This window comes from Ovis aries, chromosome 11 (genome assembly GCF_016772045.2).
Source record: "Ovis aries strain OAR_USU_Benz2616 breed Rambouillet chromosome 11, ARS-UI_Ramb_v3.0, whole genome shotgun sequence".
NCBI lineage: Eukaryota > Metazoa > Chordata > Mammalia > Artiodactyla > Bovidae > Ovis > Ovis aries.
This window is the reverse complement of record NC_056064.1, coordinates 30,284,933-30,310,834: the sequence shown is the minus strand read 5'-3', so window position 1 is coordinate 30,310,834 and position 25,902 is coordinate 30,284,933. Positions and strand designations below refer to the sequence as shown.

General features: G+C 44.9%; 1 protein-coding gene across 4 annotated transcripts in view; it reads right to left on the bottom strand.

Moving 5' to 3' along the window:
* The window catches only part of DNAH9 (dynein axonemal heavy chain 9), a 285,514-nt gene that overhangs the window by 101,683 nt on the left and 157,929 nt on the right, over positions 1-25,902 (bottom strand). For all 4 annotated transcript variants that reach the window (XM_027974876.2, XM_060394831.1, XM_042255676.2 and 1 more), the window contains 4 exons: positions 19,322-19,483; positions 18,272-18,468; positions 13,592-13,754; positions 12,601-12,724 (listed from right to left, as the gene is read on the bottom strand). In XM_027974876.2, the coding sequence (XP_027830677.2) occupies positions 12,601-12,724; positions 13,592-13,754; positions 18,272-18,468; positions 19,322-19,483 (646 nt within the window). The remainder of the gene's footprint in view (positions 1-12,600; positions 12,725-13,591; positions 13,755-18,271; positions 18,469-19,321; positions 19,484-25,902) is intronic.

Below are 25,902 nucleotides of genomic sequence, written 5' to 3'. Positions count from 1 at the left end.
TCCCCTGGAGGAGGGCATGGCAACCCACTCTAGCACTACTGCCTAGAGAATCCCATGGACAGAGAAGCCTGGCAGGCTACAGTTCATGGGGTCGTACAGAGTCAGACACGACTCAAGCAGCAGCAAAGTAATGTTAGTTAAAAATGTGAAATTGGTTCTTGGGTAAATAAATAGAACTGTGAGTGAAACACTTAGAAATGGACCCAGATGTAAACAGGAAATTCATATTCAAAATCAGTATGCTGAAAAGGGATGAGCAGATCAATAAACATGTTAGGATAACTCAATACTAATAACAAAAAATAAAATTAGAATACTGTGTAAAAATACACACTGGGTGGATTAAAGACATGAATATGAAACAGTAGTATTTTAAAGATGAAACACAAAAGATTATTTTTATGGTGTTGGCTAGGATGCGGTTTCTGAAACAGTATAAAAAGCATGAAACATAAAAACACTGCTTTGCAACATTTAAAACTAAATCGGCATGACAAAAGTCAGAAGCAGACTTGGAAAAGATATTTACCAACTACATAATGAACAAAGGTATCCAGAAAATACAGAGGCCTCCCACAAATCCATGAGAAAAAGAAAGACCCAAAGAGCACACTACATAAAAAGGCAAGGAACAAGACGAATGGCCAATAGACACTTGAAAAGATGCTCCAGTGTCACAAGTGGGAAGTGAAAGGACAAGACTGAGATTCCATTTCATGCTCCCTGGCAAAAACTGGTGTGTCAGATGAACCAACTTTTCGTGAGGTTGGGAACAAACAGGTATCTGTGTGGAAAGTAAATTTGTACAACTACACTGGAGGGCAACTGGCAATTTTTATTTTTATTTTTTTTAGATTTTCTCAGCGTCGCCTCAGGGCATGTAGGATCCTAGTTCTCCGCTGTTGTTATATTGCTAAGTCTTGTCAGACTCTGCAACCCCATGGACTGCAGCCCACCAGGCTCCTCAGCCCATAGGATTTCCCAGGCAAGAACACTGGAGTGGGATTTCCATTTCCTTCTCCAGGGGACCTTCCCAGACCAGGGATCGAACCCGTGTCTCTTACTGTCTCCTGAACTGGCAGGGGGACAGGGGGATTCTTTACCGAAGAGTCACCAGGGAAGCCTCCCTAAGTGATGGAAATTATGAATATTTACCACCAATGCAGCCGTACTTCCTTGAACTAATGTTTCTGGAGGGAACTCATGCCAACTTTTTAACAAATTTCTGGTCTTTAGAGTCTGACAACACTAATCCAGCCAGGAGTTGGGTAGTAGTTTATACTAATTAAGCTTAATTATCTAAATGGGAAAAATGAAAAAAAAAAAAGAATTATCATGAAAATGATCATTTACTTTCTTCCCTTAATTGGACAAATTTGATTTAATTTCCAGTCATTAAGATATTTCATAGCATGCATATAAAATACCCAGTGCTATAACTTGTCAAAATCGAGGTCTTATCAGTGGAATAATCCATTTCAGCCTGATTTGATAAAAATATGGGGTGAGCGAAAACTGCTAGAGAAATGAAATGATACTTAGCATGTGTTGGGAGTTAGGGGACTTCCCAAGTTGTGCTCGTAGTAAAGAACCCACCTGCCAACACAGGAGACATTAAGAGACTCAGGTTCGATCCCTGGGTCAGGAAGATCCCCTGGAGGGGGACATGGCAACCCATTCCACTATTCCTGCCTGGAGAATCCCATGAACAGAGGAGCCTGGCAGGATGCAGTCCATGGGGTCTCAAAGGATTGGATACGACTGAAGCAGCTGAGCACACACACACACATGAGAGCTGAGGAGCCCAGGAAAGGTTTAAAAAGAGAAATACTGCGATGGAATCGATGTGAGTGTACGCCTCCCTGTGGGGCTGACTGCCTGCAGTGGTCTGGATTTCTTCCCCTTTGTCCCTCTGAGAGGCTGCATTTTCTTACCTGTAAATGTGTTACAGTCCTCCAGTGAGAACTTGGATTCCCTTTGGTGTGCATTCTTCACCTTTCTATTATTTAACATAGGTAGAATTTACGTCCTTTGGTGTTTCATGGATAGCATGCTGGGTATCTTTAAAAGTTATGGATTTGCTTTTGGCTACACCAGGTCTTCGCTGCAGCGCACGGGCTTTCTCTAGGTGCGGGGAGCAGGGGCTCCTCTCCAGTTTCAGTGCCCAGGCTTCTCACTGCAGCGGCGTCTCCTGCTGTGGAGCACGGGCCCTAGGTGCAGGGGCTTAGTTACCCTTCACCATGCGGGGTCAGCCCTGAGCAGGGAGCAAACCTGTGTCCCCTGCATTGCAAGGTGGATTCTTAGCCACTGAGCCATTAGGAAAGCCCTTCACGTTGGGTATTGAGGCAGTAAACTATGATCTATAGGCTAAATCTGACCCTCTGTCTCTGCCCGCAAGCTGGGCATGGTTTTTTACAATTTTTAATGGTTGATAAGATTAAAATAATAATGTTTAATGACACGAAAATTACATGATGTTCGAATTTTACTGTCCATAAATAACGGTTTATTGGGCACAGCCAAACTCCTGCGTTTATATATTGTCTATGGCTATTTTCCCACTACAATGACGGAGCCGAGGATTTGTGACAGAGGCCATATGGTCTGCAAAGCTGAGAATGTTAACTTTCTGACCCTTCATAGGAAGTGTGTTTCTTTAAGGCTCGCCCAGGTTTATGTGATACCTTTTTAAAAAAGTTTATTTATTGATGGATAGTTGATTCACAATGTTGTGTTAGTTTCTGCTGCATAGCAAAGTGTTCAGTTATACATATATATGCTTTCTTTTTCATATTCTCTTAAATTATGGCTTATTTCAGGATATTGAATATGGTTCTCTGCGCTGTACAGTAGGACCTTGCTGTTTATCGATTCTGTATATAATAGTTTCCATCTGCTAATTCCAAATTCCTAGTCCATCCCTCCCCTTGCCTCCCCGCTTGACAGCCAGTCTGTTCTCTATGTCTGTGAGTCTGTTTTTGTTTCGGAGATTAAGTTCATTTGTATTCTGTGATACCTTTAAGTGCCAAAATATTGAAAACAGTCAGGCCATTGTTACATGATTTCCAAAATCCCTTAAGAGCACCAGATGGAATCGAGCACCTCTGAATTGGGAGTCTGCGTTTTCAGGCTTGTTCCTCCGACTTCTCCTGGCAACACTCCTGTCACTTACAGTGCGATGCAGGTAGTCACGCTGGAAGCAGGCGACTGAACTGCCAGAGGGGATTTTGTGATGTCAGCAAAGGCAGAGGCTATTCAAATATTTGAGAAGTTTCCTCCTGAGACCTAAAGTTGGGAAGCCTTGTTTCTGCCGCCAAGTGCAGAAAGGCTCCATGCGGTCATTAACACGTCCTGATATTTTGCAAGTCAGACTCATTTTCATTTTTGTGTGGTCTGGAGAGCCCACAACTGCTCTGGGGGGAGGAGATCCTGATAGTTTAAGATGGATCTTGTCTGGAGTTTGGTGATAAAAAAGGGCAAAGCTTAGCGTTATTTTCCGTGAACCAGTCAGCTTTGCACTGGCGTAAGGTTTTTGACCCCACCCAGGAATAATATTTTTCAAAACATTTCCCTGGTTTCAAGGGAGAAAAAACAGGGGGTGTGGTGACTGTCTCAGGACCCTTGCCCCTCTGTCTACGTGGCTGGAAACTTTCTCAAAGCACATGTCCAAAGAGAATACCTAGGGACTTCCCTGGTGGTCCAGTGGTTAAGAATCTGTGCTTCCAATGCAGAAGACATGCTGGATGGGGAACTAAGATCCTACGTGCTACAGGACAACTAAGGTTTAGCAGAGCCAAAAAGTAAAAAGTAATACGTAACATGGCACATCATCCTTCTGATATTATACACCTTAGTTCAACAAATACCCCTTGAATGCTAATTATGGGCCAGGAGTTCGGTTCAGAACTGACAATATAAATGATGACAATGACAGTCTTTACAGAGGGTTATAATTACACCAGCCATGCGTTACTTCCTAAATTGAGTGGTGAGTATTTAATCCTTATATTTTGTATATCTGGATTATTTCATAACAAAAAATGCACCAATAACAGACATCACAGTCTCTGCCTTTCACAAGTTTGCAATGTTGTTGCAATACAATGGTGGTGTGCGCAACCACTGAGTGCCAGGGAAACACACAAGGATGTTTCTCGATCTCGAGGTGACAGTGGATTAGTGAAGATTTCCCAGAGAGATATTAGAACACCCAAGAGAAGCCTTGAACTATGGGTAGAAGTTAATCTAGACAAAGAAGGAGAAGGGCATGAGGTTCAAAAGGAACAGTGTGAGTCAGTAAGGATGTCAGGGTACAGTAGAGTATGTTACCTCAAGGAGGTAGGAATTGCTAGATTATAATGGGCAGGTAAGCCAGCAAGGAAGGAAGGAAGCAGGTCAAAGGCGGATTTGTTTTGTTTTGCCTTTCTGTACAAAACAGCTTATTCTGCATTCACTTAGGAATTAATGAAGGAATTATGGGTTAAACAGACCCTTTTGGAAGCAGCGAGGAGAATGGATTGTAGTGGAGCTCCCTGGGATGTAGGGAGGTGAGTTAAGAAGTGTCTTCAATGTAAGCTTTTATATATAGGATGGATAAATAAGGTCCTACAGTATAGCACAGCTGATTCCCAGGTGGCTCAGTGGTAATGAAACTGCCTGCCACTGCAGGAGGTGCAGGAGACAGTGGTTCAATCCCTGGGTCAGGAAGAGAAAATGGCAACCCACTTCAGTATTCTAGCAGGGAAAACCCAGGGATAGAGGAGCCTAGTGGGCTACAGTTCGTGGGGTTGCAAAGAGTCAGACATGATGGAGCACGCACACACACTCATTGTGTAGCACAGGGAACTGTAGTCAGTATCCTGTGATTAATGATAATGGAAAGAATATAATATATATATGTATATGTATATGAAAGTGAAGTGAAGTCGCTCAGTTGTGTCCGACTCTTTGCGAATCCATGGACTGTAGCCTACCAGGCTCCTCTGTCCATGGGATTTTCCAGGCAAGAGTACTGGAGTGGATTACCATTTCCTTCTCCAGGGGATCTTCCCAACCCAGGGATTGAACCCGGGTATCCCGCATTGTAGACAGACGCTTTACCATCTGAGCCACCAGGGAAGTAAATGTATATATATCTAGATCACTAATTACCACTGTACAGTGGTAATTAACACAACATTGTAAATCAACTATTCTGTTGTTGTTTAGTCACTAACTCATGTCTGACTTTTTTGAGACCCCGTGGACTGTAGCCCGCCAGGCTCCTCTGTCCATGCGGTTTCCCAGGCAAGAATACTGGAGTGGGTAGCCTTTTCTCCCTCCAGGGCATCTTCCCAACCCAGGAAGGATCCCCTGCATTGGCAGGCAGATTCTTTACTACAGAGCCACCAGGGAAGCCCAACTATACTTCAATAAGATAAATCAAAAAGAAAAAGACGTGCCTGCATTTGTTGAAGGAAGAGATGAAAAAAACCAGTGGTAGCCATGGCAGAGAAGGATGGATTCAGAAACAGGGGTTGGAATTGGTGGCAACTGCTTACCTGTTGGGTACAGGTGGTGAGGGAGAGGTTAGTAATGTAGGAGAATGCACAGAGACCTGGTCTCAATGTGTATGAGGATTTAGTACCACATGAATCAAAGACAGGTTGGTTACTCAAGCATCTTTTTGCATTATCCTTTGGACATTTTTGTTTGGCAGCTGGAGCCAACCAGGTGCTGGTTTAGATTTCCATGGCTTATGGGGTGGATGCATCTTATAAATAGATCCACTGAGACCAGAAAGGATGTTTAGAAGATCTGCTGCATGTTTGATAGCTTCTCTTTTGCCCTACACTTTGTCTTTGTTCCTTCCAGGGAAATTGGATCAGAATACAATTTGTGTAAAACACAGATGGTCCATCAGGAAATCCAGTTCCAACTGCTCATGGGAGAAGAAGAACTCAATGCCAATATCGTTACAAAAACCTCCAGACTCCACATTCTCATGGGATGTGTGCAGATCACTGATGCATCAACCTAGATGCATCTAATCCTAGACCACCCAGAAGACCAGGGGAATCTCTTCATGTTTTAACAGGTTGGCCAAAAAGTTCATTTGGGTTTTGCATATGATATTACAGAAATACCCAAACAAACTTTTTGGCCAACTCAATATATTCCAAGAGGAGATTTGGTCCTTTTGTACATGTAATTTTACATGTACAAAAGACAGGGATGAAGAGGCACATGGCTTTACAAGACAGGGGATTCAATTGTTCATAAACTATTTTAATAGACCATATAGGGGCTACTGACTGGAACACGGATGCTTAAAAAATGATTTTTGAATATGTGAGTAGATGCAAAGTGATTTAATTTGAGCCATTTTTGAGTGAACAATTAAACCTTTTGAAAAGCAAAAGGGAAATTCCAAAATAAGATACTGAAGCAAAATAAAGTACGAAATCTGGGAAAGTAAGGAGCAGAAAAGACACCACACCTGGTGCAGACCAGGTCTCTTAACTGGGACTGCAGTATAATGGGCTTTCTGGACTGCAGGAAACCTGGAAGCAGGTGTACACTCCCAAAAAGCCAGGAAAAGATTCTATTTTCTCCATTTAGATTAAGATGGGGCCTTGCTGATGCTGAGTTTGGTTCAAGGACCAAGAAAGAACAAATTTTGTAGACTTTTAAAATATCTGGATTTGATGGTCAATGTACATTATTCGGGAATTATTACATAGGACAACAAGGACATAGTAGGAATTGAACTTTTCAGATTCAGCAAGGGCCAATATTTCATGCATCGTTTCACCAGCAGCTTCAAGAGTCCCGTTAAGGACTCTGGCAGCCAAAGAAAGAGACTGAAAGGCTTCATTCACTCTGATTTGCGTAGCCATCCTGCTTCTTATACAATTATATGGCTTTTGCTAATTGAATCAGAAATTTGATTTAAATTTTAACTTTGAGCATAGGATTTCTTACTGTCAGTCTGCAACCAATCTGAGATGCAAGTGGCATAATGATGGGTTCTGAAATGTTTGGCTAGTGTCAGAAGTGGGTTTTACCAATCAAGTGCTGAATTAAAAATACAGCTTGATCTTAGAAATGGTGTCAGGAATCCAAGGGATGAAAGAGTGAGCCAAAGAAGTGTGGGAGGAAAGCAGATAGCCCACTGAGCCCCCTTTAAGTCACTGAGGAAGATGAATCACTGGAGTGTTAAATCAGAGGAATTCACTCACTGTACCTTATCCTCAATCTAACAGGATTTGTAGATAACTAGAGAGAGATGAGCTGATGACAAGATAGCCCAGTGCATAGTTTTCTAGTAGTCTCCTTGTCTCTACTTGTTATCTTTTGGAAGAAAAGCTATGACAAACCTAGACAGCATATTAAAAAGCAGAGGTATTATTTTGCCCACGAAGGTCGGTATTGTCAAAGCTATGGCTTTTCCAGTAGTCATGTATGGATGTGAGAGTTAGACCATAACGAAGGTTGAGTGCTGAAGAACTGATGCTTTTGAACTGTGGTGTTGGAGAAGACTCCCCTCTTTAGAGTATCAAGTCCCTTGAGAGTCCCTTGCTTGAGATACAGCAAGGAGATCAAACCAGTCAATCCTATAGGAAATCAATCCTGGGTATTCATTTGAAGGACTGATGTTGAAGCTGAAGCGCCAATACGTTGGCCACCTGATGTGAAGAGCTGACTCATTAGAAAAGACACTGATGCTGGGAAGAGGGCAGGAGGAGAAGGGGGACGGCAGAGGATGAGATGGTTGGATGGCATCATGATTCAATGGACATGAGTATGAGCAAGCTCCAGGAGATGGTGAAGGACAGGGAAGCTTGGCGTGCTGCAGTCCACGGGGTTGCAAACAGTCGGACACGACTGAGCAACTGAGAAGCAACACTATGTTATCTGGGCTCCCAGGTGGCTCAGTGATAAAGAACCCACCTGCCAATGCAGAGACGCAGAAGACTTAGGTTTGATCCCTGGGTCGGAAAGATACCCTGGCTTAGGAAATGGCAACCCACTTCAGTATCCTCACTGGAAAAATCCCATGGACAGAGGAGCCCTGTGCGCTACAGTCCATAGGGTCACAAAGAGTCAGACACGACTTAATGACTGAGCATGCACACACATGCACTGTGTTACCCAAGAATGGAGTGATTGCACAATCCCACGGAATTAAAAAACTAAAGGGGATGACAAGGCCCTGAGGAACCTCTGTAACGCTGCCTGGATTGGCAGTAAGTTAATTTCTAGTCAGAAACTGTCTTACAGGGAAAACTGTAACTCAGATATGCTCAATTCTCCCTGTCAAAACAGTAAGAAAAAAGGGAGGAAGATTAGAAAAGTATGACTTTTCACTGTGTCTCCATATAGACATCTTTAATGCAAATCCTGTTTTTGTCTAAAAGCCATACAAAAGAAATATGAGCTTGAAATTCCATGACTTTGGAGCAGATTGACTGCAGTAAGTTTTCCCTGGGCAGGGTTTCAGAAATTCATTTGAACTTGAAACAAGTTGTCTTCCAAATGCAAAATTAAAAATATTTCATTGAGGAATAAAACTTCAATTAGTAAAAGTGTAGCGTCTCCTGTCTCAGACGTTATTGTGGGAGAAGGTGACCCGGCTGGACGGGAGCCAAATGAGATACAGAGTGAGTCTGCGACTTGCCTGGCATCTCCAAAGCTGCAAGTCTTAGGAAGCACAATTCAACCTTTTTGATTGTTTTAGAAATTAGACTTGAGGACACAGCTTCAGGGCGGAAGGGCAGTTAGGCCCGTATCTCATTATTTGGTAAAATAATAAAAGGTGAGGCAGTATTGGAGCTGAAGTACTGTTGTAGAAGGTGGTGGGATGTTAAGAAGACAGTATTTAAGAAAAGGACAGGGCTTCAAGGGCCTCCCTCATAGTTCAGTTGGTAAAGAATGCGCCTGCAATGCAGGAGACCCCGGTTTGATTCCTGGGCCAGGAAGATCCACTGGAGAAGGGATAGGCTACCGACTCCAGTATTCTTGGGCTTCCCTTGTGACTTAGCTGGTAAAGAATCTGCCTGCAATGTGGGAGACCTGGTTAGGAAGATCCCCTGGAGAAGGGAAAGGCTACCCACTCCAGTATTCTGGCTTGCAGAATTCCATGGACTAACAAAGCTAGTGAAGGTGATGGAATTCCAGTTGAGCTATTCCAAATCCTGAAAGATGATGCTGTCAAAGTGCTGTACTCAATATGCCAGCAAATTTGGAAAACTCAGCAGTGGCCACAGGACTAGAAAAGGTCAGTTTTCACTCCAATCCCAAGGAAAGGCAATGCCAAAGAATGTTCAAACTACCACACAATTGCACTCATCTCACACACTGGTAATGTAATGCCCAAAATTCTCCAAGCCAGGCTTCAGCAATACATGAACTGTGAACTTCCAGATGTTCAAGCTGGTTTTAGAAAAGGCAGAGGAATCAGAGATCAAATTGCCAACACCTGCTGAATCATCAAAAAAGCAAGAGAGTTCCAGAAAAACATCTATTTCTGCTTTATTGACTATGCCAAAGCCTTTGACTGTGTGGATCACAATAAACTGTGGAAAATTCTGAAAGAGATGGGAATACCAGACCACCTGACCTACCTCTTGAGAAACCTGTATGCAGGTCAGGAAGCAATAGTTAGAACTGGATATGGAACAACAGACTGGTTCCAAATAGGAAAAGGAGTATGTCAATGCTGTATATTGTCACCCTGCTTATTTAACTTCTATGCAGAGTACATCATGAGAAACACCGGACTGGAGGAAGCACAAGCTGGAATTAAGATTTCCGGGAGAAACATTAGTAACCTCAGATATGCAGATGACATAATCCTTATAGCAGAAAGTGAAGAAGAACTAAAGAGCCTCTTGATGAAAGTGAAAGAGGAGAGTGAAAAAGTTGGCTTAAAGCTCAACATTCAGAAAACGAAGATCATGGCATCCGGTCCCATCACTTCATGGGAAATAGATGGGGAAACAGTGGCAAGAGTGGCTGACTTTATTTTGGGGGGCTCCAAAATCACTGCAGATGGTGACTGCAGCCATGAAATTAAAAGATGCTTACTCCTTGGAAGAAAAGTTATGACCAACCTAGACAGCATGTTAAAGAGCAGAGACATCACTTTGTCAACAAAGGTCCATCTAGTCAAGGCTATGGTTTTCCAGTGGTCATATATGGATGTGAGAGTTGGACTATAAAGACAGCCGAGTACCGAAGAATTGATGCTTTTCAAATGTGGTGTTGGAGGAGACTCTTGAGAATCCCTTGGACTGCAAGGAGATCCAACCAGTCCATCCTAAAGGAGATCAATCCTGGGTGTTCATTGCAAAGACTGATGCTGAAGTTGAAACTCCAGTACTTTGGCCACCTGATGCAAAGAGCTGACTCATTTGAAAAGACCCTGATGCTGGGGAAGATTGAGGGCAGGAGGAGAAGGGGATGACAGAGGATGAGATGGTTGGATGGCATTACCAACTCAATGAACATGAGTTTGGCTAAACTCTGGTAGTTGGTGATGGAAAGACAGCCTGGCGGAATGCAGTTCATGGGGTTGCAGTCAGACATGACTGAGCAACTGAACTGAACTGATACAGTCCGTGGAGTTGCAGAGTCAGACATGGCTGAGTGACTCTCCCTTTCACTTTCTCTGGTAGTTCAGTGGTAAAGAATCTGCCTGCCCATGCAGGAGACACAGATTCGATCCCTGGTCTGGGAAGATCCCACATGCCTGGGAGCAGCTAAGCTCATGCACCATACCTATTGAAACTAACCTATGCTCTAGAGCCTGGGAGCCACAGCTACTGAGCCCACATGCTGCAACTACTGAAACCCACGAGCCCTAGAGCCCGTGCTTCACAGCAGGAGAAGCATCGCAATGAGAAGCCCGTGCACTGCAACTAGAGAAAAACCCGAGCAGCAACAAAGACCCCGCACAGCTGAAACAAATTATGAAAAAGAGAAAAGAACCACTTATTGGATTGGAGGAGGAAAGGTGTAAGAGTTAATAGGCAAATTCCTGGACTGAAAGGTAACTTAAATCGGGCAGGTTGGGAAAGAAATGAGAATGTGGAGTCGGTGTAATGGTTGGAACCAGCACAGTAAGGAACCTGGGACTCTGGTCCTCATCAGAGAAAAGCCAGAGTCTTCTCACAGAGCCTGCTAGTGCATGGTCCAAGCCAGGGACAGTGGCTCATCGTGGAAGCGATAGCAAAATGGCCCTGGGTACAAGAGAACAAAACTGGAAGCAGTCAACGACTGCGAAGCTGTGAAGTTTCTAGAGACCGCAGGGGAGGAGCCATCCTGACAGATATTTTATATGACATGGAACAGACTTTGGAGAATCACACTGTGATCTTGGTCCTTGGACTTTATAAACTACAGAAGATTTAGTCAGAGAGCCTGGAGTTGGGGAGAAACAGGCTTTCTGAAGCGCTGGAAATCTGGAGGCAGAAATTGTGTTCAGAACACCTGTGCACAGATTATTTTATCAGTCCAGATGAAGAGGTGGCTTTGTAGATGTGAAATTTGGACCGAGTCAAGAAATAATATTCTCTTTTTAATTAATATAAATATATACATCTCCCCCCAAATTTCTGAAAATGCATAATTTTTGTACTATATTGTCTTATCTTCTTGGGTATGCATATATAAATACATATACCTTAAATTTTTTTCCCTAAAATTTAATATTTGTTTATTTGGCTGCATTTGGACTTAGTTGCCATCAATTGCTGCAAGGCATGTGCGATCTTAGCTCCCCGACCAGGGAATGAACCCATATCCCTTGCTTTGTAAGGCAGATTCTTACTAGACTACCACAGAAGTCCTTAAATATATATAGACACACACACATACACACATATATATATCTTGTGTATGCATATATACATGTTTTTATATATTAGTATATGTTTATAGATACATATATATGTACATATAAACTTTTCTTTTTCTTGAATGGCTGACCTAAGCCCTGAAGAAATAAGGACAGCAAAGTATCAAGAATTGAACTTCCCAGTGAAGTCCTATTTTGCAGTCACGTTGTCACAGGGACATTGAGACGGCCTTTGTCAAGTTCTTTGTCATCTAAGAAAACCATCCTCTGCCCATTCCTGCTTCTATGTTGTGTGCATAAAGTTCTGAGTCCTTGATTAATTAAACTGGCCACCTAGCCTTGCCCTATTGTCTAAGTTTTGTGGGTGCATGTTTTCTGTGTATCTTGCAGCTAACGCCTAACCTCCCTGAAATACTGCACACGTTCCAGTTACTCTGTCTTGGGCGTAGGAGGGAACAGCACCTTCTCTCTGGACTCGGCAGGTCAGTCGGCCCTTAAGCTGCTCTTCTTCCTATCGTCATATCCGGTCCCACCTAAGGAAGCCCCAAGACCACCGCTGTTTGCAGTGGAAGGACAATGAAAGACAGCAGGCGCAGCACCAGTCCTCGAAGGACCTTCATGAACCGAGTCTCCCCTGCATCGGTTTTCTCCCTCATTTCTGCAGCCCTGCTCTTCTGACCTTGAACCAAGCCTCCACCTGGGAATGACTCTGACTCCAGTAGGAACTCATTAGAGATATTCAAGTGCAAAGCGTCTCTTACCAGATGCCAAGAGGTCGTTGATGAACACGAGGAACTTCTCGTCAGCCACTTGGGCGTCAGTCATGAGAAACACGGTGCTGAGGCTCTTGACCCCGGCTTTCAGGCACAAGCTGGCCAGGTCCGCCTGCAGAAGCCACGTCAGAGCCCTCTGAGAAGAGGGCCTCCTTGAAAAGGACCCCCACCCACTTTTTAGGAACGGGACTGTTTTCTTGTCTGCTCCCACAGGAAATAAGGAAAGATGGCAACGGGAGGGAAGGAGGAGTGTGACTTTGAACTCACAGGCAGAAAAATATGCCTCATTCCCAGGCCTTGAGCCCACAGGTGGAAAAGTAGAATAAACAGTGATGACCTTTAATTCACACAACCACTGTGGCTCCTGAATGAGTTTCTAGGACTCATGCCTTGTGCAAAGAGACAACAGCTTTCCAAAGACAAAGATGGTCCCCTGTTCACCTGTGTTAACTTAAATCATCATACGAGTGAATGACTTGCCCCAGGAGGAAAGCAAAAGCTCTTAGTCCTGACGGAAGAGTCACCACGTACTTGGGCCTCCAGGCCTGGGTAGATGACTATATCTTATGATAGCAGAGTTTTGTGCTTTTATGACTAGCTCCAGGAAAAGACTTGTATTGCAAAAAATATATGTATATAGGGGAACACACAAACACACTCACACATATGCACACACAATCATTTGGTAGGAAATTTTCTGATGTATTAATAGATGTGCTTCCTATTAGGGTGAGAGCTGAGGCTCTACAGATGTCACTAAAGCAGCTGAGGTCTCCCAGATACAGAGCTTCGGAAGGCCAGGTTCTCAGGCAGGGTCTAATGAGCCCCTCCAGGCACCAGCCCAGAGTCTAAGAAGAAGGTGGACAGACTGTGAAGGAGAGGTTCTGGGCGAGGGAGCCGAAGAGCTAACGCAGGGTGACAGGGAGCTGGGCAGCTCGGGAAAGGCTGGGTCTCCTCCTGTAGCCGCCGACCCTCCTACCTTGAAGTCTGGGATCTGGTAGCCTTTCCGCAACGTGATCTGGAATACGTCCATGGAGCTGACGAAAGCCGCCAGCCGGGTCAGGCTCTGCTTGCCACTCCCCCCCACGCCGACCAGCAGAGCGTTTCCCCGAGGAGACTCCAGGATGCGATTAATGTGGCAGCTGAGAGCAAAGCAGAGACACGGGGCTTTGGTCAGATTCCCCTCCGTCAGAAGCAGGTGGAATGGTCTGAGGGGACCTGGAACCCTTGCAGGCACATCCTGGGCTGCGCTTGGGAAGACTCAGTTAAGAGGTGTCGACTAAGAGAAGATGCACAAGGTGAGAGCTGCGAGTTGTTTTATTTGGGGCAAAATGAGGACTGCAGCTTGGGGGACAGCAGCTCAGAGACCTCTGAGAGGCTGCTCCAAAGAGGTCGTGGGGAAAGATCGACAGGTAATATTTCGGTAAAGAGGGAATTCAGAGCAATCAAAGGTTTTCTGCTAGTCTTGAGGAGCTGATGTCACTGTGAAGGGATTTAGTGCTTTTCTAGATATGAGGTGATGCAAGGATTGGGATCATGAAATCAGTTTCTGAAAATATTTATCTAAAGACCTGTTCCACCAGTTTGCTGGAGCACAGAGTGCCTCACTCTCCAACCTGGACTCTCCTCAGCGGGTGTGGAAGGTCCACAGCTGTAGCAGAACAGGGTTCAATCTCTGCAGAGGCAGAGAGCAAATGCCCTTGGCAAGCGCCAATTTGTAGTTGACGATGGTCCCCAAGCTTGGCCTCGCCTCTGGCCCAAGTGTCTCCCTACTCTGCTTTAAGCCAAAGCCTCTGGTGAAGCAGAGATGGTGGAGGAAGAGCCCAAGGCAGCCAGGAGGGGTTTGTGATGGGAACAGGAAGGGCCTGGAGTTATATCTCTAATTATGTCCACAGGATGAATTCCTAGTGAGACAGTTTTCATGGCTTTTGATAAATGTTGAAAAACTGCACTCCCCCACCCCATTATGGTGGCACTAATTTCTTCTTAGGTGGAAGCAGTCAAAAGTTGAGTCTACTATATTGGAGCATAAGAATATGTCAGATTGTGTTAGTTGAATTTGAAAGTTAAGCCTATATATTTGGGTATGGATAGCACAGTGATGCAGCCACTGTGAAGGGGTCATATATCACTAAATTTATCTAGTGACATTTATTCCCCTAAATATTCTTTCCAGGTGCCCCAGTGGTAAAGAATCTGTGCGCCAGTGCAGAAGAGGAAAGAGACTGGAGTTCAATCCCTGGATGAGGAAGATCCCCTAGAGAAGGAAATGGCACTCCATTCCACTATTCTTGCCTGGAAAATTGCAGGCAAGAAAACGAAAGCTGAAGATGTACCACAGCACAGCCGGAGGAATCTGGCTTACTGAAGACTGGACACACACACACACACACACACACACACACACACAGAAGAGCCTCGCATGCTACAGTCCATGGGGTTGCAAAGAGCTGGGCATGACTGAGCACAGAACACAACAAATACTCAGGAGATTTTCACTGACCTACTTCAGCTCATTTTATGATTTCACTTTTTTATTTATAGTTACTCAGTTTTGATACTCTGTCTTATATCAGACAGATGTATACTTCTCCTGATCCATTATTAAACCAGAGTTTCTAGACATCCGAAGTGTGCATACCCAGCTTGCTTTCTCTATAGTGCTAGCACATTGAAGGGATTCAAGAAATTTTTGTTAAATCGAAGCAGAACACCCAAGACCTTATACTAAGCATCAAATTTGGGGGTGAAGAAGTTGCAAGGAATCATCTGCTTTGTGTCTACATGAGAAATGGCTGCCTATGGTGACAAAAGGAGAAATGACGGTGCTAAAATGTCCAGGCCCTCTCTTCAGATTCAAAAAAAGAGGCGGGGTTGGGGGTGGGGCGGTGCAGGGATGAACTGATGAAGGTGAAACAGGAGAGTGAAAAGTTGGCTTAAAACTCAACATTCAAAAAACAAAGATCATGGCATCTGATCCCATCACTTCATGGGAAATAGTTGGTGAAAAATGGAAACAATGACAGACTTGATTTTCTTGGGCTCCAAAATCACTGCAGATGGTGACTGCAGCCATGAAATTAAAAGACGCTTGCTCCTTGGAAGAAAAGATATGACAAACCTAGACAGCATATTCGAAAGCAGAGACATCACTTTGCCAATGAAGGTCTGCATAGTCAAAGCTGTGGTTTTTCCAGAAGTTATGTATGGATGTGAGAGTTGGACCTTAAAAGAAGACTGAGCTTCAAAGAATTGATGCTTTCAAACTGTGATGCTGGAGAAGACTCTTGAGAGACTCTTGAACAGCAAGGAGATTAAACCAGTCAATCTTAAAGGAAATCTATGCTGAATATCCATTGGAAGGACTGATGCTGAAGCTCCAATTCTTTGTCCACCTGATGCAAAGACCAGCTCACTGGAAAAGACCTTGATGCTGGGAAAGACTGAGGGCAGGAGGAGAAGGGGACGACAGCCATGGACGATGACATGGTTGGGTGGCATCACTGACTCTATGGACATGAATTTGAACACACTCAGGGCGACAGTGACGGACAGGGAGGCCTGGCGTGCTGCAGTCCATGGGGTCGCAAAGAGTCGGACACGACTGACCAACTGAGCAGCAGCAAGGGATGAACTGACGTGGAGAGAGGCAGGCAAGGGGAAGGAGAAACTCAAGCAGGTTCTGCGGGCCGCCCAACACCCATCTCTGTTCCGGAAGGCCTGAAGTCAGCTCAGCGTGCTCCATGCTATTCTATAGCTAAATGGAAATGCATCATTAGAGCTAAAGCTTTCAAAGAAGAATGGTGAAGTCTGCAACTGTCAGCATCGGACACCAGCTGGGGGATTCATTAACAACCTCTGATGAGGGCAAAGGACTCTGCATTTAAATCAGAAAATCTAAAAGGAAGATCAATATTCTAAAGGGTGCCTGGGCTAGAAAACCAAGGCAGTCTGAGTTAAGCCCATTACTGAGCTTCTGGGAGATTAAAAACAAAAGCTGAAGATGTAACGCAGCACAGCTGGAGGAAACTGGCTTATTGAAGACTGGACACACACACACACACACACACACACACACACACACACACGAGAGAGAGAGAGAGAGAGAGAGAGAGAGAGAGAGACAGACAGACAGACAGAGAGAGAGAGAGAGAGAGAGAGCGCGCCGATAAGATGCGCAAAAGAAGGGGCATGAGAGAAATTCCTTTTTTGTGTGTTAATAAACACGAAGTGATTCTAAGAGGAAGAAGAGGAGGCAGAAAAACATACTTTGGAGCAAAAGAACAAAGAAAAAGACAAAGATTATGCCAAAAGCAGGAGGAACGATCTAGCGTGAAGCTTTCAGAGGAAGCAGAAGGAGAGTGTGCTGGAACGGTGAAGGAAGTTGGTAGGAGAGAAAAGGTGCTTTTAGGGAAAGGAAACAACATCGAAAAGACAAAGATTCTCATCTCAGGGACTCTTATGCAGCGCAAAGCCCTTGACAGGCAGGACCCTCAAAAGTCCTTACTTTCTGGAGGAGCAAACCGAGGCCTGGGGCAGTTGTGTCCTTTGCACAGTACCAGTACCCCTCAGTGGCAGGACGAGGACCTGAATTGGGGCCTGGCTCTCAGCCGGGCCTGTGGGCTCCTGGGAAAGTGTGTACAGACTCCCTGCTGGGCACTGTGCGCAGTGGTGCCCGTAAGCTGAGTTACCTGTGCGTCTCACTATATTGTTTGGTACAGAGAAATGTCACCGGCATGGAGTGAGGCGAGTAGGAAGGCCTCTACCTCTTTCTAGGCCCTGGGGCATATAGAAGGGGGAAGATAGAAGGGGGAAGAAAAACACACTTTCCTCAACCCAGGGATCAGTTAGGTTTCAGTAAGAATTCATCAGTGAGGAAGTTCAGGGAAGTGGAAGACCAAGAGGATTTTGCTGTTGGAGACCCTGGGCAGCGGGGGCAGGGTGGAGTGACTGCAGAAGGCAGGAAGGGTGGTAAATGAGGCTCAGGTTCACACTGTCTGGGAGGTTTGGAGACCATTCTCCATGGTTCACTTGATAGCCTGCGTGCTTAGGGCATGCTCAGTCACTAAGTCATGCGTGACTCTCTGTGACCCCACAGACTGTAGCCCACCAGGCTCTCCTGTCCATGGAGTTCCCCAGGCAAGGATACTGGAGTGAGTTGCATTTCCTTCTCCAGGGGATCTTCTCGGCCCAGGGATGGAACCTGCGTCTCCTCATTGGCAGGTGATTCTTTACCACGGAGCCACCCGGGAAGCCCATTCACTTGACAGGAGCAAGACTTAAAAGGACAGTTAATTTTTCAAAACATGTGCACTTAAAACTTTCGATCTCACTGGACTAGGGTGGGTTGGGAACACAGGTCCTCAGCCCTTCTGCTGCCTTATTTGATGGCCTTCCATTCTCCCCTGGTGTCACTGTGGTCAGGACCAGGATTGTAAATGGCAAGCATGTAAACAAATCCTGTTCCTCCAGAGTTTAACATGATATTGCCCCCCACGGTCAGTGGCAGAAGCTGCTCTACCAGCTGCCATCTTGACCCTCATGGCAGAAGCAGTCGCTGCTTTCCCGGTTTTATCTAGGTGTCCTCAAATGCCCCCGTGAGACCTGACACTGGGAAGGGGAGACAGCTGAAGAAAGGCAAGAGGAGACACACACTTACACGTGGCGCACGGCGTCCTCGAAGAGCACCAGGTCCATCACTGTGTTGACTTCGTTGTGGTTCTCCAGGGCCTCCACCAGCGTCTGGGTCAGAAGTTCCCACGACTGGACAGGCATGTACTTGGGCTCCCCGATACCATGTGCAAAATGGCAATAGATGTTCAGGCTTCGGGTCTGCGCCACAGTCTCTTCGAGGTCCTGGTGACGAGACACAGGGGCAAGGACCCTCCTGACCGACTCTTGGGTCTGGTTCCACACAAAGTGGAGACAAACTTTATTATGTTTAAGAAAATAAAATACCCAGTACAACTCAACTGACTTAAAAGATAGGGAGTCTTTGTCTCGTCACTACCAAGGTATCCTTGAAGTTTCAAAGGGACAGTTATTCTTTTTTAATCCAGAAAGGAATTGTTTACTTATCAAACCCCCAATATTTGAGATTTTGAGAGGTGTAGATTGTTATGAAAGTGAGTCCAAGAAAGAACAGGCTTTCTAATGCATCAGGAGGAGTTTATGTCCGCATGAGCAATTGTTCCCACCTGCCACTCTTTCCTTCTAAGGTTCAGACTAGAGGACTCACTTGGGAAGGAGGTGATCAGCATGCTGTTCAACAGCAGGGGCATAACCCAGAAAATAAATTTTAAATCACTATTTAAATAAATCTTCAGTCTCAGGAGTTGTTCCAAATGTCCTAAGTTTCAAACTTGTTCCAAATTTCCAGCCAATAGCAGTTCCAAAGTAGCTGGCTCTGCAGAGACGAGACTGAATTTCCAAGGAGGCCGGTGTGTCAGCTGGGATGACCAGTTTGGGGAAAGGACAAGGATATGGTCAGATGGTCTTCACAGACCTCACAACACCGAGATTCTATGGTTAATTTGTATCTTTTCTTGCCCCAGAATTTTCCACTTTGTCACGCTAAGGACAGACTTTCTTTCTTTATCTAAATATGATTTTCTTCAATTTAAGGGCTAGATTTTTATCATTTGGGTGATCCTTGCATAATCACCGTTCTTTTTCAGATGTAAGCAGAAATTCACAGGGCAATACTCACATCAAAAATTTTCTTGACCACGTCTACCTGGATCTTATCAAAAAGATCAAGGTCCTTCTCTTCCACCATCTTATCCCGATAAACCCGATTCGATTCGTGCAGATAGAGATTTACTAGGTCCTGTGTGGACTTGACACATTCCACAGAGGAGAAGAGAATACCCTGTAAGGAGAATAAACAGCAACAAAAATAACATGAATAGCAATGTAAAGCTTCAACAGTTACTATTGATGGAAGCCAGTTATGCAACAGGCACTGAATTAGATGTTCCTCCAGACAAAGCTCACTTAACCACCATGATGGACCTACAAAGTAATTTTTACAATAGCCATTCAGCATAAGGTGAAGGGTGCGATTCCGAAAGAAAGAAAGCGTTCTCTACAGTATAGGGTAATAAGTGGCCTTAGTTCAAAACCACACAGCTTTGAAGCCAGGTCTGCCTGACCTGAGATCCTGGAATTTCAACCGCTACTTTCCAAATCACCACAGAAATGGGTGAGGTGGCTTCTCTGCTGTATTTCAACCCTACAAGTGCCATTTTGAAAGCTAATCTGGGTGATGACTGTTAATTCAAATCAGAAGGACAACAGAGGGCTGGAAGGAATATAGCTAACTTTTACAGGTCAGCAATCTAGTTATTCACCTCTAGTAAGTTCTCCTTCCTATAAATAAATTCTAAATATTTACTATTCTTTTCAAATTTCCATTGCTTCCCTGTTACTATTAGCCAATGCTCCAACCTTCTTTATGGAAAAATGGAGACCCCTGAGATCAGAGTCTCTTGAAAATTTCAAATCCTATAACTTAAAATTCATCGATGCCTTGTTTGCCCTCACTGACTTCTGTCTTATCTTACAAGAAAAGGAGTCCTTTAATTGTACGTCATTACAGACAGAACAGGCTTCCGCGGTGGCTCCGATAATAAAGAATCTGCCTGCAGTGAGGGAAACTTGGGTTCGATCCCTGGGTTGGGAAGATTCCCCTGGAGAAGGGAATGGCTACCCACTCCAGTATTCTTACCTGGAGAAATCCATGGACAGAGGAGCCTGGTGGACTACAGTCTATGGGGTCACGGAGTCAAGACACAACTGAGCAACTAACACTTTCACTACAGACAGAATGATGCTCAGAGTCACCTGCACGGCATGAAGGTCTGGTCATAACAGGAGGTGAAAGGCTGACGATTAATGATCTAAGTAGCCAAGTCAAGAAGATAGAAGAACAAGAACAAACTCACCTCGATCCTAGAGTAAGTAGGAAGAAAGAGATTATAAAGAAAAGAGCAAATTTTAATAAATTTGTATACAAAAATGTATCAAATAGAGATAACCAATAAAATCAAACACATAATATTGACATACGTCTCTTTTTCAGTTTCTTTTGCAAAGACGAGCACAATTAGCCCTACTCTCTAGCAGGGCTGATTGAAGATAAAAAGAGAAAAACAGAGAAGGTACACATAATCAATAGCCAGAACAAAAAAAGAGAGCATGTGTCAGATAAAACAGATACTTAAAGATAACAGCAGGATACTATAAACAATTTTATGCTAATAAACTAGAAGCTGATGTCACTGACATCTGACCACAATTGATGCAAAAAGAAGGAGAAAATGTGAATTGCCTAATACGTATTTAAAAAATGGAATTTATAATGGAAACTCTTTCACAAAAAAACTCCAGATGGTTTCATCATTAAATTCTTATGACATTTAAGGAAGGCACAATACAGTGTCTTAAAAAAATCTTCCTGAGAGTAGAAATAGAGGAAACGATTCCCAGTGCATTTTATGAGGACTTCATAACCTTAGAACACTAGCAGAAAGAAAAATGATAGGAAAATCATATTAATATAGGCGCAAACATTATATAGAAAAAAATAATGAGAGGAATCCAAAAAATAAAGTAAGTTCACCATGTTAACAACTAAGTTGGGTTGATTACTCAAAAATTATCAATGTAATTTATCCCATTTCCAGAAAAAAAAAAGAGAAAAAAAAGATACAGTAATTTCAACAGATATAGAAAAAACCATTTAAGTTTCAACATATATTCATGATAAAAAAACTCTTAGTAAATTATAAACTTAAAGAAATTTTCTTAAACTGGTAAAGAGCATCCATGAAAATCTATAGTAAGCATCACACTTAACAGCCAACTATTGTAAACACTTTCCCTTAAAATTAGGAATGCCGAGAAAGGCCACTCTCACTACGTCTGTTCCTTGAGGTGGCAGGTAAGAAAAAGCAAAGGGAAGACTTAAGGGTCAGAAAGAAAGAAATTGTTACTATGATTCATTTTTACCAATGGCATGATTGTGTATATAGGTGCAAACATAATATTGAACAAAAGTACACAAGTGCATTTACCATACAACTTGCATTTATATAAAGTCCCAAAATGGGCTGAAATACCGTATGGGGCTAGAAGTCCAGACAGTATTTTAGCTCTGAGAGGACGAGAAAAGAATGAGTGGAGGACTTCCCTGGTGGCCCAGGGGTTGAGAATCCATCTGCCAGAGCAGGAGTCACAGGTTCTGTCTCTGGTCTGGGAAGACCCCACATGCCACGGGTCAACTAAGGTTGTTTGCTGCAACTACTGACCCCATGCTCTAGAGTTCAAGAGCCACAACTACTGAAGCTGCGCAACTTGGAGCTCACGAGCTGCAACAAGAGAAGCCACCACAATGAGAAGTCCCTGCACAACTAGAGAAAGCCTGCACGCAGTGACAAAGACCCAACGCGGCCAAATGAACAGGTGAGTACAATGAAAGGAAAAGCTTCATTTTTTTTTTTTAAGAGTAAACAGAAGAAAGAAAAACGAGGGGTTTCAGGGATGCTGGGAACGTACTTCTTTTTTTATAAAATGTATTTATTGGAAAAGTAGTTCTTGATTTGAGTTATGGTTATGTAGCTGTGATGACTTTGTGACAATTAACTGAGCTGTGTGTTCATGACTTTGGCGCTTTTCGGCTTGGATGTGAGACTTTAAAAAGAGTTTATTTTAGAGAAAAAGAAATCTCATTAGGTCCCTTTGGCCCCTGTCTGCTTCCTGGATCTCCTGGTACCAGCCCTGTGTGAAGTGTAGATGGCAAGAAGGAGCCCCGCCACCAGTGCTGACTCTGGGAGCAAGGAGAGCCATCAGCTGAAGTTTACAAGCCCCGTTACAGCCAGATGCTCAGGCTGACTGACAATTAAGGGCTGAGTCGATGAGAGCGTGTCAAGGACAAACTTTGCACCAACTCAGACAGTTTTGTGTAGCACTGAGATGGGAATGCTTAATGATTTCTGCTCAGAGCACGATCAAGTTCTGTCCTGACGTCTGGATCCTAGACAGAGTGAGTAAAGTGCAGAGAAGGGCTGAATGATGGAACCTTGGATCAAGCTGGATGGAGGAAAACGGCGTGTTCTTCAGACAGCACCTGTCTCCTTGGGAGCATTCAACCCTCCTTACAGCTCTCCTGTCAGGCCTTTAGGCAAGCAGGCTGAGAAAGGGGCAGGAGGGGGAGGCTGTAGCCAAGCTGTGGGCTCAAAACTCTGTTCTGCGGGAGGAGGGTGAGGGGCTGCGTGGATGGACAGAGGCAGGTTCTCCACTGGGGGTGCACGTCCCACATTTGGGGCTGGGAGCTGACAGCTGGCAGGCTGCAGAGGTCGGGCTGGGACACAGAGCCCAGGGGTTGCTACTCAGGCTGGCTGAGTCTGGAAAAGAAACAGACTTAGCCCCACACCATACCTCTCCTCCTAGTTCCTCCCTGCCTAGGGAGGACCTAACACAAGCTGGACTGGGACCCTCCTTCCTCAGGACACCTTGGCAGATTGAATCCCCACACAAGAGAGCTGACTCCCCCAACTCATCTGGGGTACGAGGCTACTGCTTGGCAGTTATGAGAACATACTCGAGCTACTGACTTGTCTGTGATCATTTCCAAATTGGAAGTGGTCAGTCTTGCACCTGAAATGGCTGTCTTGAGGATTAAATCACTAGCTAATAGATGCAGAGGGCATAGGACTGGCTCAATAAATGCCAGCTTTATTACAGACTGAAGTTGGACCTTTTACAAAGATCCTCTCTGATCTCAAAGTTCCCTCCCCAATCTTGTGGCTTGGCGACATCTACGAGGCCTGTTCCCGCCTACTTGTTATTCCAACACCGCGCATACTTTTCTACCTCCCCGAGCATTCACGCTGTCATCTATGAGCTGGCAACTTCTCCAGCCTCTGTTAAATTGGGATAATAATGTGCATCCCAAAGGGCTGTCGTGAGTATGAATTTTAGGTTGCACAGGTGACAAGGTGCTGTCCAGGCAGGAGCCGGCTCAGTGCATCGTGTGAGGGAGACCTGATGCTTCTTTTCCCTTTCATTCTGCCACTACGAGCCATGGGAATTCTATCTAACAACTTAACTCCTTTTTGTTCATTTGGAAAATGCAGACGGTGACACCTGTGTCTCATCCTGCTTCAGTGAGATTTAAGAGATGGCTTGTGTGATTGGGGAAAAAAAAAAAAGTGCCTTTCCTGGTAGTCCAGTGGTTAAGAATCCACCTGCCAAAGCAGAAGACACAAGTCCAATCCTTGGTCCAGGAAGACCCCCCGTGCTGTGGGGCAACTAAGCCCGTGCGCCACAACTATTGAGCCTGTGCTCTAGAGCCTGTGCTCGGCAACAAGAGGAGCCACCACAATGAGAAGCCCGTGCGCCCCAACTAGAGAGTAGCCCCTGCTTGCCATCACGAGAGAAGGCCCGAGTGCAGCCATGAAGACCCAGAGCAGCCAAAAGTAAACACATACATAAATAAACATTTTTAAAGTCTTTCTCAATTAATACTTGATAAATGGGAGCTGGGGGTGGAGGTGCACAAACATTGCTACTGTCCAGGTCTGAGGGCCAGGGAGCTGGGTCCTTCTTGTTGCCTTAATTGTCTTAGGCTGTTTCATCAAAAGGATGGATGAGAACAGAATGGCATATTGGAAGGGGGACCGGAAGACTTAGGTTCTAGTCCAGTTCCTTCCCTGGCTGGCTGTGTGCTCTTAGGTGAATCAGTGTAAGCTCAGTGGGTCTGTTTCCTCATTTATAAGTTAATAAGTGAATGTTTGGAGGCACCTGGGTCAGGTCACACGTGCTCTCAGAGACCTTGCCTGGCTGTGGGGCTCACCCTCTGGGTGAGCCTTTTGGGAACGCTGCTCTCAGATCACTGAACTAATGTTAAGTGCATTTCTGCTCCTTACGACCATGGAACCTGCAAGCCCCATGGCCTCAGTGCCTGGACCTTTGCTAGTCTGAGGTTTCCCAGAGTCCTACCTGCACAGGTAGTGCCCTGAGTGTTGCTGTTGCTCAGTCACTAGGTCATGTCCATCTCTTTGCAACCTCGTAGCCCACCAGGCTCTCCTGTCCTCCACTGTCTCCCGGAGTTTGCTCAAACTCATGTCCATTGAGTTGGTGATGCTATCTAACCATCTCATCCTCTGCTACCCACTTCTCACTTTGCCTTCAATCCTTTCCAGCATCAAGGTCTTTTCCAATGACTCGGCTCTTTACCCTGGGTAATTATCAATGTGCTCCCCATGGAGGGTCAAGCCTTGCTCCCTGGTCAAGTTGACATTTCCCTACAGGTGTGGCCTCTGCTTGGTATTAAAGACACTTTCCCTCAAAAATGGCTCAGAGCTGTCCTGGAGATGGGTCCCTCTGAGAAGGAGTTTCTGCAGATTCTCCTCCAGGATGGGAGGGTTATAGACCCATGTTGTGAGGATGGGTTACCTGAGCAGGGGAAGAAGGGGCCAGGTTTGCTGAGCTGCCCTCTGGAGGTTTTGACAGTGTGGGGCCAAGCAAGTGGAAGCACCAGGCAGACACAGGCCATCCCTAGTTAGAAGAGCATCACTATTCTGAAATGGTTTTGACCTGGGAAAGAACCCAGAGTTTTTAGGACTGAGGCATCCCAGGCTGGAGGATGATGTCTTAGGAGTAGCACCATATAGCTTCTATAGGAAGCAGAGCCCTCCTGCATGGTTTGGGGGACATTCTCTCGCATCTCAAGAAAGATGGGTGGACCAGCAGGGTCTGCAAAATATTTTTATCTTTCTTCCATGCCACTCTCTTTTTTCCTAGGCTGAAATCATTACGTAACATTATCTTTGAAATGTTGAGCCATATTCAGCCTGAAGGAACCAACTCAAAAAGTGCATCCAGCTTACGGAGAAGTAATTCAATCGACTAATAGAATTCTATATTTTAAAAAATTTTGGCTGTGCTGGATGTTGGTCACTGCAAGGGCTTTTTCTTCAGTTGCAGAGAGTAGAGTCTACTCTCTAGTAGAGGTGCTCAGGCTTCTCATTGGGGTGGCTTCTCTTGTTTTGGAGCACAGGCTCTAGGGCACTCAGCCTGCAGTAGCTGTGGCACTTGGGCTCAACAGTTGTGGTGCATGGGCTTAGCTGCTCTGGGGCATGTGGGACCTCCCCAGACATGGGGTCTCCCCAGACCAGGGATTGAACACACGTCTCCTGCAATGGCAGGTGGCTTCCTCACCACTGAATCACCAGGGAATCCGGGCAGGGAAGGCCCGGAATGCTGTTCTGTTGAATAGACCCACAC